At 34.8% G+C, this 15417-nt stretch overlaps 2 protein-coding genes across 6 annotated transcripts in view; one reads left to right on the forward strand and one right to left on the reverse strand.

The window, feature by feature from the left end:
• LOC145684020 (sialate O-acetylesterase-like) overlaps positions 1 to 11633 on the reverse strand; it is a 102870-nt gene extending 91237 nt beyond the window's left edge. The window contains exon 1 of one of the 3 annotated variants that reach the window (XM_081755833.1): positions 11494 to 11633. In XM_081755833.1, coding sequence (XP_081611959.1) covers positions 11494 to 11542 — 49 coding nt within the window. In that variant the 5' untranslated portion in view covers positions 11543 to 11633. Of the gene's footprint in view, positions 1 to 2707; positions 2999 to 11493 lie in introns of those variants that run through there. The other 2 variants (XM_081755835.1, XM_081755834.1) reach the window with 2 other exon arrangements.
• LOC145684021 (sialate O-acetylesterase-like) overlaps positions 1 to 15417 on the forward strand; it is a 58595-nt gene that overhangs the window by 5564 nt on the left and 37614 nt on the right. The window contains exon 1 of one of the 3 annotated variants that reach the window (XM_081755837.1): positions 4897 to 5032. The exons of 1 other annotated variant lie outside the window; for it this stretch is intronic. Coding sequence is in view for 1 of the 2 variants with exons in the window: in XM_081755836.1 (XP_081611962.1) it covers positions 10706 to 10708 (3 nt within the window). In the remaining variant the exon portion in view is untranslated. Of the gene's footprint in view, positions 1 to 4896; positions 5033 to 10434; positions 10709 to 15417 lie in introns of those variants that run through there. One more of the 3 variants, XM_081755836.1, reaches the window with a different exon arrangement.

Consider the following 15417-nt stretch of genomic DNA (forward strand, 5'->3'; position numbering starts at 1 on the left):
TTCCAGTGGAAAAAAATAAATAAAATAAAAATACTTCACTAGAACATATTAGCTCTGTATATTATATTAATACATATGTAACTAGTGTTGTAAAGACCTGAAAAAAAAACGAAAATATTGGGTAAAAAAACAGTTCTTTACTGTTTTTTCCTGAGCTTGAAAAAAAAACAGGAAAAATTGGGAAAAATTAAAATTTTCGAATATTTTACTACATTATGCTTTTAAAATGAGAACTATTTTATATTTACTAGTTTACAGTTAAGATCATTGAGTAGTTATGTTTCTTGTATTAGAATAGTGAAGTTTTGTGGCAACAAATATATTTGCACCACTCCTTTAAAGTTAGCACCGTGATAGAATAGAGTTATGGCTACAAAAGATACTAAAATATAACCTTAGTTAGATTAATTAATACAAACGCATGTAAATTATCTTAAATAGTCTTATAAAGTTACCGTTTTATGGCAGTGAAGTGTTAAAATAACAGGGACAGAATCATTTTAGTTAATACCAGTATGTTAAAATCAAATATATATTTTACGGAGATCCGTATCTTCCTTGTGCTGTGTAAAATTTTTGGAAATTTTGAACCCATTAGAAAAAATGTTTTGTTCGGAAATATTGGCAAAACCAGGAAAATATAATTTAAAAACTATTTCTTCGCCTGATGCTAATCTTATTTGCTGTAACGTGTCTGCAGCATATATATATTTCGCTAGCAGGAATTTTTTTTAAATCAACGGCTTTTAATTTTACTTTTTAGTTTTTGATTTGCGATAAAAAATCCCTCTTCATATTTTTCGAACAACTCAAAAAGAGAGATGATCTTATTTACATATACACACATACACCGCACAAGTGCGTAAATTTGAGCAGCGACAAATATATTAAAGAACTTAACATGTGAAACTTCCGTTTATTATTATTAAAGTGTAGCAGAATACCCGTTCTTCGCACGGGGAGAATACATTTCCTTTTGGGTATAAAGAGCACCAAATCAGTCACCAATAAACTTAGGGATTCCAAAACTATGAATTTTACACTAGTATAGTCATTTTCAATTACTTTTACATGTCACCTCCCCCTTTAGGAGCACTAATGGTGGCTGAATTTAGATTTAAACTTCATCGCAAGTGTCACTGTTCATCTCAGTCACCCCGAAAACTATGGATTCAATATTAATATCGGCCTTTTTCGATCATATTTATATAACCACGCCTTCTCCCTCCCACAAGTTGCGGCGCTGAATTTGGATTTAAACAGCATCGGAAGTGTTAATGCTCATCTTAGGACCCCAATAAATGGATTCGACTCTAATATCGGTCATTTTCAGTCATTTTTATATATTTGCCCACCCCCAAGTTGCGGGCCTGAATTTGGATTTAAACGGCATCGGAAGTGTTAGTATTCATCACAGCAATCCCAAAAACTAAGGATTCGACACTAATATCGGTTATTTTCGATCATTTGTATATATATATATCTCCCCTCCCCCAGGTCACGGCGCTGAATTTGGATTTAAGCGGCATTAGAAGTGTAACTGTTCATGCCAGTGACCAGAAAAACCATTGATCCGACACTAATATCAGTCATTTTCGATATTTTTTAAAAATATATCACCCCTTCCCCCTCCTTAAAGTTTCGGGGGATTTAAACTGGATCGGATTTAAACTGGATTGCAAATGTCACTGCTCATCTTAACGGCCCTGAAAGCTATGGATTCACAGTAATATCGATCATTTTGCATCATTTTTATATACCTCCCTCTTTCCCAATTTGAGGGGATAAATTTGGATCTAAACGGCATCGCAAGTGTTACTGATACTTCAAGTTTGAGTATTGAATTTCTATAGTTTGGAAGTCTACTGTAGTTTTACACTGTGAAACGAAACTGTCATATTATCACTTATGTAACCGGCACCCCAACTTTATGTTTAAGAATAGGTTTGTTTTAACGTCTCAACCGTCAATATCGTCTCGATAATATCGCAGTTTTGATCGATAGTGATATTGTGATGCCAGAAACAGCTACTGTGATCTAATAAAATCAGATCTTTGTTTTTAAATTTCGATATGAACTGCAAGGATTTTTAAAATAAATACAAAAGGATGTGCGACTATTAAAAGATGCAAAATCTTCATTAAAATACAATTAAAAAGCAACAAAGATTTATATACTATACTTGGTTGGTTTAATATCCCTTTCAGCACCGATGCTATATGAGATCAGGACTTACAGCTTAACGTGGGAACCGAACTACATGAGTTCCTACTGAGAATTGTAATATACTTTTTTCTATTTTGTGTATTGTAATTATTTTTAATGAAACTGCCCCGGTTTTGAAATAAAATTGATATGTTACTATGTGAAATCATGCACGTATTTGCTATTCTTTTTCACCCTAAAAATAGTAAAATCTTCCTTTTTCACCCTAAAAGTAGTCAAAACTTCCTTTTTCACCCTAAAAGTAGTAAAATCTTCCTTTTTCACCTTAAAAGTAATAAAATCTTCCTTTTCATCCTAAAAGTAGTAAAAATCTTCCTTTTACACTGTAAAAGTAATAAAATCTTTTTTCACCCTAAAAGTAGTAAAATCTTCCTTTTTCATCCTAAAAATGATAAAATCTTCCGTTTTCTCACCTTAAATGTACTAAAATATTCCTTTTCCCTCTCTGAAAAATCTGACAACCCCAACTATAATACTTACCTAAAATGTTAGTATTTAGATGATTAATTGAATAGAAGCCACTTTCTTCGCCGAAGAATGTCACATTGAACTGATGAACTTTGTACAATGTATTCACTTTATCAGCTCGTTACTACGGTAACACAATGAGCAACTACTACACTAACAATGAAACACAATGCACATAATATTGTTTGCATCAAATCACAACAAAACATGTAAACGTACCGATAGGAGGAAAGTTGTGCTCGCTTGTCAATGGGAGAACCAAGTAAGACTGACGTCAAAATTGAGATCAATGTCCGTCTCTTATCACATCTCATATAAATTCAAGTGCAGTTATCTCACACAGCGGCATGCTTCTATCAAATGCGAAGAAGACAAATAGGCTTCATGTATCATTCGAAGAACAACTGCTGATACAGGGTGTTTCATATAAAATGAATAGTTAGGGCCTTTGGGCTAAAGGAGAGTGGGTGATAAGTAGAAATGAATGATTGTGAATAAGATTACCAGACGTTCTTTTTTATCTGGATACGTTATCTTTTTTCGAGTCCTAAAAATGGTCCAGGGGGATTTCAAGGAAAATGAGGAATGTGCTTTTTTTTTGGAGTGTGCTACAAGCTTATATTTTATATTATTGAAGTACTAATTTTTTAAAAGAAGTGTGATGTATTAAATATATACGCTGACCAGCCAAAACATTATGATCATCCGCTATTTTTTGAACGAAGTCCTTTCGCTGACGTGAGAGTTATGCAACACAACAGAATTGCTGGCCAGACGGTGACAGGGATTTCATTCAATCAGTCAGTGTGGTACCTGTGCGTAGAATGCGAAAGGCCAGAGATACATCAGAGTTTGATAGGGGTCAAATTATGATGGTCGGAAGAGCACGATTCCCGAAGGTGGGAAATAGCAGAGTGTCTTTGAAAGATGGAGAAAGAACTGTGAAACCAGCACCAAACCACAAGACGTGGGTCAGTCACATCTCATTTAAAATGTTGGACGTTGTAGATTGTCGAGCTTGGTACAATCACGAACATTAATAATGGAGGTTGGAGCCGTAATAAATAATGGCTTCAGCCTCCATTTATTAATGTTCGTGACTGTACAAGATGGAGCGCAAGCTGTGGGAAGTTAACAACAGACCTTTAACAGTAAACAAAACTCGTATATATATAAGCACAGAGTTCACCGTACACTGCTAGATAAGGGCCTGCACAGCCGATGTTGCACACGTGTACCAATGATAGCTGTTCGGTATCAATGACAACGGCTAGAATGGACACATGCCCATCATCATTGGACCGCAGATTAATAGCACAGCGTGATATGCGTCGATGAATCCCGACACTGCTTTCACTACTTGCATGGTTGAGTCAGAATCTATTGTCTTCCAGGGAAAAAGCTGCTCTAACGTGTACAGTAGAAAGACGACAGGCCAGTTGTGGCTGTCGTCTTAGGGTTTGAAGAACCTTCACATTGTCACTTATGGGCCCAGTAGTGCGTGTGGAGGCCATCAAAAGGCTCCAAGCTATCGGCAGGTCATTGCTGATCACGTACACCCATTCATGTCGGCCATGTTTCCACTTAGCAGTGGCATGTTTCAGCAGGGTAACGCTCTTCATGACAAGACCAATATAATACTGTAGTGCTTCGGGGAGCACAATAGTGAATTTCAATTGCTTTAACGCCCCCTACACTCAGACGATCTTAACCCAATTGAATACTTTTGGAATGTTATTGAACAGATTATCTCCCCCTACGCGGAATTTACAGAAATTAAATTACTTGTGTGTGTCGATGTGCTGCGTATGCCACCAGCCATCTTCCATTGCCTCATTACTTCCATGCCAAACCACATTGCTGTTATCCTGCAGCCAAAAGTGAACATATCAGATGTTAGGAAGGTAATCATAACGTTTTGACTAGTCAGTGTACATTTAAATTGGAAACTATACAATAGATGTTGATATGACACATTGAAACAATATTTACGTAATCGGTCGATACTGTGAACATTCAGTTGTATGAATTTTCTCGCTATCTCATTAAAAGATAGTGTTAAAAAAAAAGTAGGTAAACTTGTGATTATAGCCAATAAGCTGTTATCATTTTATCTTCAAAATACACTCCTCTAGTATTTCTATGATGATTTTGGAATATTTATAATGAAAAAAACACAGATTATTTTATGCACTGTTAATAACAAAAGTTAAGTGGTGACTATATACATATCAATCATACAGTCTTCATGAAGGACACTCGTACTTTCTAATGTATAAAAAATAAGAGAAATTGAGTCCATTTTTGTGCTCTCATCATTCAAAAGTATCAAAGAAGGTATGTTCATTTTGGTATAAAATAAGAATTTTAAAGAACTTTATATAAATTAGGTGTGTTCATTTTGGTATAAAATAAGAATTTTAAAGAACTTTATATAAATTAGTCCAATCTCAAACTTGTTCTAAGTGACTTGTCAATTCTTTTGTTGACAATGATATATTGTGGAAGAAAATAGTGTTTCTGGTAATTTTAATGTCGAGAAGAAGATATCAATGTTTTTGTACCACGGAACGGGCCTGTGTGAAGTTGGCCCCTCAAATGTCTGGGTCTGGGCTACACGAGATTTTTATTGGACCAGAAAGTACTTCATTTGGACTATTTGCGCTAGCAACTTTTAGTGTTTGGGCTACTCTGGAAACAAAGCTCAGCTTCACAAAGTTTAAGGGGACAACTTCACGTTAGCCCCCTAAGTGTTGGGCTACACGAGATTTTTATTAGGCTGGATAATACTTCGTTTAGGCTGATTGGGTCAGTAACTTTTAGCGTTTGGGCTATTACAGTTTCCGAAATATGGGCAATTAAACTCATTGAAAAGCGATTTTCCTGCTTCTTTTGTCGGGCCAACTTCACTAATATGATATTTCTGACAAATACGTTTATTGAAATTGACAGTGCTTTGTGTCGACTAGCAGTTTAGGAAGTTTCAAGATTTGGTGTATATTTGAAACAGAATTACACCTTCACAAAGTTTGAGAGGCAAACTTCACATTAACCCCCAAGTGACTGGGCCAGACGAGATTTTTATTGAGCTGGCTAGTACTTCGTTTGGGCTAATTGGGTCAGCAAGTTTTTAGCGTTTTATCTATTATAGTTTCCGAAATATGGGCTATTAAACTTATTGAAATGCGATTTTCCAGCTTCTTTTGTCGTTGTCAACTTCACTACTATGATATTTCTGACAAATACATTTATTGGAATTGACAGTACTTTGTGTCGACTAAAAGTGTAGCAAAGTTCAAGATTTGGGCTTTATTTGAAATGGAGTTAGCCATTCACGAAGTTTGGAGGGCCAACTTCACGTTAGCTCTCCAAGTGACTGGGCCAGACGGAAATTTTATTGGGGTGGATAGTATTTCCTCTGGGCTGATAGGGTCAGGAAGTTTTAGTGCTTGTAATATTAAGAATTGAGCTGTATTGAAAAGGGATTAGACCTTCAGATATTTCGATGACGGAAATAATAGGTTTTAATTTTTCTTATCTTTTTCACTGTTTGGACTATACATTGGTGGAGCGTCAAATGGTGAAGGAAGATGCAATGTTGCCATCTTCCACAGACTATGCCAGAGGTTTTGACACGGGATTATGTCATTATTAATTTTTACGACAGTACTAAATTTACATTTGGCAGAGGTTGGAAGTGGTCACCCAAAACCATTAGAATGTAGGTCATATAATTACGACTCCCATTTATTCACGACCGTACCAGCGGGCACCCTGATCGTCTTTGGACCTGGGGCATCGCCCCGGTTGCCCCAGCCTAGTTACGCCCCTGGACCGAGGATGCATATGCAAGACCAAAAGCAAGACTAAATGTGCAAGAATAGCAAAACTGCCAAGACTCTGGCACAAACATGACCCAGCTGCCTCGATACTTTTATATATAGACGAAAAATAGAGAAAAGCTTTATACTTCAAATTCTTAATTTTGTATTTCGTTTTGTTTTGTCAGTTTAAGCCATGGGCACAGCAACGGGGAGCAGAGGGATTCAAGTACTTCCCCAGAAACATGAAGAAGTGCACATCGTAATCTTTTGAAATAACCGAACTGAGAAAAAAAAAGATTGCTTTCTTATTACTTTCCCTATATACAATAATGTTGATGAGTATTCGGCTTAAAAATTACAAAGAATTGTTGATAATAATTAATAATAATATAACAGAGAGTACGTAGAAGACTGTATGCTCCTTGAGACTCCATTGGGAATCAAACTTGGAGCTTTCTACATCAAACACAGGTATATATTATCCACGTCTTCACCAAAGGCTTAAGTAACAAGTAAAGAATGGATGGATATAAAAATTATTTGTACATTTCTTCAGGTTCGACGCAATTCAATTATATATATAGTATACAAGGATGTTATAAAATAGAGGATCTGCCCATACCTATCTTCATCATATCAACTCAATGAAGCCGAAAAACAATCTAGCATCGTTTGAGCCGGCACGTCTGATTGGCTACTCTCGTTTCCGCCATGATTGTTGGCTCGAAACATTGTGATCTTAGTGGCGCGGAGTGGGCAGAGTAGGTATGGCGAAGTTGTGACGTATGGCTTCACAATTTTGTTGTACGGGCAGTACCTCGATTTTATAACATCCTTGGTAGTATATATAGTTTTCATCAGCGGAGCCGCGGTGGCTCATTGGTAGAGCGTTCACCTCTGGTGCGTGGGATCCCGGGTTCGATCCCAACTCCAGCCAAGTGAACTTTGTGGTGGACAAACACTGTGTGCGTGGGTTTCCTCGGGGTTCTCCTGTTTCCTCTGACTTTCTTTATTCCACCATTTCATTCATTTCTCATCATCACCGTCTCCTTTAGCCTAACCTGCAAAAGCGTCGGACGTAAAACTGAAATATTTCATTTCTTTTTTTTTTTCACCAGTGCCTTATTCATAGGTTAGTTTACCGTATAACCATTGCAATTGTAAAGTTAATGCTTTACACAGTTTATTAAGATAATATTTTTTTCCAGTAAAATAAATTTAGGGGATTAAAGCTTGTAACTACTTACGAGGAAACCGATTCAAGTGTGACACGATATTGTGGACGAGTTTATGGCAAACGAAGTGCTTTTGTGTACAATTAAACACACTAGAGGGAAAAAAAACTCTATCTCAACCGTTCCGGAGATATAGAGGAGTAATGACAGTTACCACTTGATCCGTGAAATTTGGTGTTAAACCGGGACTGCACATTGAATGTGGTAACAGTTTAAAGTTGCGAAATTTTTCTTAGGTCACACTAGACCTATGGCAGGAAATATTGTCCATCTCCACCACCAGATGATTGCGGTTGATTTAATGTGAATATTTTTGTGATACATATTGATACTTTCCTTCCAGTTCCTCACAGTACAGCTCAATTTTCACTGCACGACCATGAGGAACAAGTCTCCAGTGTACGGGACTTTCCAAATTCCACCATACACCAATTGTAAGTATGACTGTGTTTTTAACAGCCCCTGTTTCACCACAGATTCCGCGTCCTGATCTGGGTCCAATCATTGATTACTGTTGTCTGAACTCCGATAATAAACTCATTTTTTTATCTGACGTCACAATTAGTTCCTTGAAACGTTGATACAGGGGTTTCTTCAACAGTGCTTTGCACACTTCCACCCCTCGTTATGCCAAGAATGAGATAGTTGGAACAATTTGACATCGTCTGTATACCTTGCCAACAGTGGCTATTATTCTTGGTTGATTTTGAGGTACTATCTCGAAACCAACGTACGAGTGCTGGTGTTCAGATTTGCCTCCACAGTTCAGCGTACAGCTTTCATGTTGAAGATGTGGAATCTTCCTGCTGGGTCTTTTTCTGGCAAGCTATAATCAACCTATTTACATTTTTGACCCACATCTTGTCCTGCCTCTCTTTCCTTTGCATCGTCCACGGCATATCACGCAAAATAAGACAGGGATCTGCAGCTTCCTTTATCCCACTTCTCACGAAATACGGGACTCCACATCCGGAGAGGTAGTACAAATAATTTTTATGCGCAACTTTTTCGATTTTAATAAATTCAGTCCCTCGTAGTACACCACGAGATATCCCACCAAGAACTAAAATTAGCCCAGTATTCAGTCGCCATATTATAACTATTCTCGTATATCTAGTAGAAACATAAATTCATACCCCAAACACCGGACGCAATTGACTACCATTTCTTTAATATTATTTTATTTCAGGTGTAGGTTCACAGATTATCTTTTCACGGTACAATCCAGCATTATTTCTCAAGGCTAACAACTTTGTGAACATTTAACGTGACTACATCGTATGCTTAAGATGAGTTGTTCTAAAAGCTTGCCATGTCATCCCTCTAATATTGGCTTATATCCTCCCTACATTTATGAGCAACGAAATTTACTAAAAATTTTGTTAGAGTAGTTTCTATATTATTCGAACATCAGAGGATTGTAACAAGAGACGGGGAAGCAAATCCCCGAAGCGTAGCCTGGTACTCTTCTATCATGTTTTCTTTGTTTAACACCATAATATCAATATTTAAAGAAACAACAGGAAAATTAACTTTAATTATTTTTCTGAAATATGGTATTTGATTCTCTTCAGCGTCTCATTTATTTATAATGATTTATATAAATCATTAGATAAATCTTCTAACAATTGAAAAACATTTCGTATTGTAATTTTTTTACTTTCTTTTCTTTCTCGGTGTTGTTTTAAAGAAACGTTAATTTAGGAGATGAAATGACTGCGTTCACTGGAGTCTGTTTTAGAATTTTAGGTTCAGATTTATAATACGGTTCCATCTTGGTCAATAACTTTAAACTTATAAAACAGAGAAATAATTAACAAAATGAATCATTAAATCATCTGTAGGCTACAAGTACAAGTAGCTGAAAGGAAGAGCAGCACAATCTTTGCTGTATCGTAACTCACTGAATGTTTCACTTTCGCTGCACAAATGTTTCGTGCTGTTTCATAGGCTGTGTATCTCTTTTGGAACTCATACAGTAGGGGCTCAGGAATAAATGTTCTTTGCTGCTCAGTATCTCAGATCAGAAGATCACCTGCTACGAGACTAAAAGCTGCAATTAATGAATATGTACCATGAAATGATTCCTCTGTACATTAGCGTGCTGTTAACCACGTTATCAGAGGTGACCAAAGATCATGTTCTAGCATGGTGGCAAACTTATGGATACCCTGGTATATAGAGACAATATGTAGGAGAATTTAAACAATTATGTAATCATTTGTGATAGTCTCACAAATTCCTTGTATTTTTCCATACAATGTGTCGCGGAGTACAGATCTGTTGAAAACAAGAAGAAAGACACTTTCTTAAAGCGTTTTAATGTTTAGACTCTAATTTCTAGTGATGCCCTATAGTTAATCTCCATATAATAATTTACACGTAATAGAACTCTCAAAACTTCTGCAAATCCTTGCTTCTTGTTTTTCCTGAAAGCACAGACTACTGTAGCAAATGACAGACTAACAACTTTATACCGAGGACTCAAATTAATCTGCCATCTTTCATTACACTTCATTTCCATAGATTTTTGCTTTTAAATTACTATGTTACAATTGTTGATGACATAATTTAGTGATATAAGTAACTTGAATCGAGGTCTGCACCTAAAGATACAAAGCTTCAATTAAAGTTATGAAGAAATTAAAGAATTTCATACTTTGAAATTGGAGTCATTTCAAAGAGAAAGTAGACTACAATAACTTCAATCTGCTTAAAAATGAAAACCACATAACTTGATGCAAAGAACATATGAAATAAAAAATAAATAAACTAATTAAAATACAGTGAACATTTTTGAAACTAATCTATCCTAAGTAGTCTATCTTGGAGTCAGAACTTGGGTTTCAATCATGTTTTAGAGGATCTTCTAAAATGTTGCCATGTTTTGTTTTGTTTTTAAACAGTTTTAGTATTATATTTAGAAGCGTACATTGCCTCAATTTGCACATATGGTACGTTTTCTCATAAACAGTTAATAGTTATAGTTTTAGTGGTTTCAAATGTTAATAGTGGTTTCAAGATATGTTCTTATTAACGTATGAATTGAAATGAAAGTTCAGTATAAACTAATTATTTGCTAAGCAAAACTATACATTTTCATTAACCCTCTCTTGCATGAATTATGAAAAAATTATATATATATATATATATATATATATATATATATATATATATATATATATATATATATATATATATATGTATATATATATATATTTTTTTTGGTAATAGTATACATGAGAACCCCCTGTTTTCCATGCACGAGGATACTTCATATTATATATTTATACGTTACCAAATTAAATCACTGCGTTGTCTTCATTATATGTGCTTAACATTCTATTTTTACTTTCTAGAATAAATTTTGTTGATTTCGATTCGAAAAATGTTAAATATTTTTAAATTTATATCATGATGCAGACCAAAATCCTTGTTGCATATAATGTAATGCGCTATAGCATATAAAGTACAAGGGCAAATAGGTACGTTCTTTTTTATTTTCGTATCAGTGGATAAGTAAATGAAAGTGGGTTTGTTACCCCCTTTCTAAGTTCGTAGATACTCAATGAATAATCCCTAAAAGTATGAGCGTCCAGCTTCTTCTGGAACTCAGACGGTCTTACGTATACTATATCCTATTTTTTTTTTTTGATATTCTGATCAAGCAGATTCCTTGTCAAAATAACAAGACAATCTCATAAAATTACACCAAAGTAACAAACTAAAAAATATTTACCTGCAAAAGTGATTCCAATCGCTGAAAAAATTATATTATCTACGAGCATATGCTCAACATTTGTTCAGACACGTTTTCATATCTTCCTGCAACTGCAACACCAAAGCGAGATGTGCTGCCACCTTGTGACATCTCATCGATGCTTTCCTGTTCTTCTACAAGGCACTCGTGCATTTACAGAAAATTCCGCTTTGAATTGGATAAGGAAGGGTCTCTTAAATATGTGTCCTCATATGAGGCCAGTATACATGAAAGGGTTAAAAGTCAACACGTGTTACAGTTTCGCCAACTAACTCTTTGGCTTCATCAGACACTATGTGATACATTATAACTGTACAATCGTATATACATACAACAGCTAAGATATTGTACAGCGGCGGACACTTCTAAATGGTACACCTTAGCCGTAAATCTCCATATGGCTGTACCATTTAGAAGTGTCCGCCGCTGTACAATCGTATATACATACAACAGCTAAGATACTGTACAGTTATTCTGTATCACATAGTGTCTGATGAAGCCAAAGAGTTAGTTGGCGAAACTGTAACACGTGTTGAATTTTAATTAAAATATATAGTTTTGCTCAGCAAATAATTAGTTATATTTAATTATAACAAAGCGAAGCTTCTACTTATGAAAGGTCAGATTTTGATATTCTTGTAATCATTTTAGAAATACGGTGGATAATAGTCTATTACTATTTTTGTTAAACGCGTTAAGTTATATTCTGATTAGTATCTGAAAAGTGTGCCGAAAACTTGGAAAGTGTCACCTAATGTTTTAAATTTACATGTAGAATTAGATAATGACTTTAAAACAGTATCCGAACAACGTTTTAAAAAGAAAGGGGGTTTAGAGAGGCAAATGGTGGCCATGAAAAACAAAATTTACGGGGAAATGAACGGAATCAGACGGAAAGTCAGCTTAAGAGTAACGAGAAAGAGGTATAAAGGTGATCATTATAGGGTGAATAATTAGGAAGAAAAAAGAAGTTCAAGTCTGGAAGTGTGAATTTGTGTACTGATGAGATATTAGGAGAGCATAATATGCAACGTTTCTAACCCACTATCTTATTAACTAACCTGATATAATATGATGTAGTGGAGGGAAATACGGAAATGTAGAGCGGAAACTAATAAGAGAGGGAGTTGCATGTAAACCACATGTGGTTAAATGGGGTCATTTTGAGTGCTATCTCATTTTATGGGGTCTTAAATTTATAAAATACACGAAAGAAATTTGTTACTTGATTTCACAATAAAATTGCTCCAGTAATCAAAATATAACATACCTTTTACATGTATAATAACACTTTCATGCATAAATTATGTTCTCATTGACATATGATGATTTTCTTACAAATTGTTCTTAGTATACTATGACATGTAAAAGAGAAAATGTTGAAATTTGATATTTTCTTATCAGAATTTATTCATATCTTGATCTGTCCACTTGATTGAAACTCATGTATTTTGGGTAAAATACTGGTTTCTGAATCGTGGCACATATAGTTTGCAAAATAACACTAAAAATAAATGGAATAAACATTGTATTGTAGAAAACTTGACAAAGTGATTTTGGTACGAGTAATAAGGGTTAAAAATCGTATGTTCATAACATATTAATCAAAATCGTATATGTAACCACTACTCCCTTCCATTACTCAAATGTTCACGGTCCAAACTTTCGGTTTCTTGGGTATATAATTGCTTTATGTTCAGTCTGACTTTGAATTACATTATTTACTCGTTAATACATTGATACTCTTCATCATTCACAGCAAAGTTGAATCTCTCCATCAGTTTATTTAGTACATATCGTAACTTAAGAATGACCGTCATCCCCATCTCACGGCTGCGGATTATCATAAAATGAAGATATCTTTACATGAGATCAAAACCGGTTTACTGGCATTCCGTCAGCTACAACTTTACAACGTAAACCTTCATCTGGAGAACAATACTGTCGTCTTCTTGGTAACAGATATAAGTCATTGCAAGATTTATTCCAAGAATCACTTTCAGTTCACCTGGACTCAATCCGAAATGTTCCTTTCCATTTTGGTTCGCATACAGATTGGTCTAAAACATTGAGAAGCTCATCTGTAAATATCTGTGGAAACACGTTAACTTGATCATTTCCGGCAATATTTACATTGTTATCTCCAAGAAATGGAGGAACATTCTGAGAAAATTTATTTTCATATTTTGACCACCTCAATTTTGTTTGTTGTCGTCTTTGGCTGTTTCTACTCAGGGGAGGATCTTCAAATTCTTCTTCATTGGCTGATGATGATTCACTTGTGTCATCATTGTCGCCAATATTTTTTCAGTTGCTGGATATTCACAAGGTGAATTTGATATATAGGAGCTTACCTTATAGTATACGTCGTGCACTTGCACAAATTCAATGTGGCAAAAAGGAAGAATGTTTTGAAATGAAAAATGAAATTTTTGAGTTTTACGTTCCGCAGTTCTGGTGGCTACATTAAATATATATATAAATTTACCAAACGCTACCGTACAGGATAAAATAATAATATTTGTGTGTAATTTTAGTTGATTTTTCCATTTCATAATAATCAGTGGGGTATTTACGATTTTGTTTCGGAGGACTTTGCTTGTTTCGGGAGGGCTTTGCTAACTTTATTTCTGGAAATGTGAAAATTCTGCAATATATATAAAACAATAAAAAGTTGCGATAAAATTTCGGTGAGTGCTTAAGCCCGGAAGTACCCCCCTTAAATACGTCACTACATAGAATACAATATTAGATACCTTGCGTTGATTCAAATGAAGTTCCTTCTGAGCATTAACATTTCTAGTGAAGTCATTATCATATGATGCATTAATTAAATGCAATATTGTTCTTACTTTAAAGTGGGTGATGCAAGCACCAAACCCTTAACCAAGAAATTTGACAGCTTACTGTGAGAATGTACTTTCTTTTTCTGTCCTTCCATTTTCAAATATACAGGAAATGAAAACAGCAAGTGGGGAGGAAATTCACCTCATCCTCCTTGGAAATCCCAGACAGAAGAAAGTATAAACTGTATTTCAAAATATTTGTAGTGGAGCTAAATGGGAATATTCGATTAATACACATTGCGTGTTTTCCTCCGTGCAAATATTCGTTTAATAATAATAATAATAATAATACACTACTTTCCCCTTACTTTTGCTAATATAAGTATTCATTATTTCTTGTTAAATTAAACAACAAAAAACTACTATGTATACATGCACATAAATTTAAACATTGTTAGTAATACAGCTAAGAAAGTTCTTTAAAATGAATAAATTTAGTAGTTGTTTTCTTTAACCAAATAAGGAAAATAAAATTCTGACTATAATTTTAAACATTTTATGATACATTAAATGTTATTTGTGTTATTAGATTATCGGGCCTACCCTACTTGTGGGATTACGCTTCGCCACTGATTAAAAAACAATAATTCCTAAAAGACTAGAACTCGAAATACCACGCCAAACAGTGCTACCAAGCTGGTTTAATTGCTGTTCTTATGTTAAATACATGATGTCACTATACCAGTTCACACAATTATATCTGTTAATGTTTTCCCATAATTTGATAGAAACTTCTTCGGATAGAAGTACCTTGATTAAAGTTGATGTGGAAGACGCAGATTGATAGAGAGAAATCAAGCTCTAACTAGGGCATGGTCTTGTGTTGCTCCACGAACTTTTCTTTTGTTTATTACTATACTCAGTGGCGGCGGTTGGACGTTAAAAGTGAGGGGGCAAGACATGATCTGAATATTTGTATATAAATGTTAGTTTTCCTGGTTGTTTCTAACATTTTGTTTGACGAAAGGTTGTATAACTAATAGGATACTATATTTTCAGTTAAAATACCGTATATCGTATATAATAGTTTATTAAGTAAATTGAGAAGAACAACGCA

This window comes from Thermobia domestica, chromosome 4 (assembly GCF_964235325.1).
Source record: "Thermobia domestica chromosome 4, izTheDome1.hap1.1, whole genome shotgun sequence".
Classification (NCBI taxonomy): domain Eukaryota; kingdom Metazoa; phylum Arthropoda; class Insecta; order Zygentoma; family Lepismatidae; genus Thermobia; species Thermobia domestica.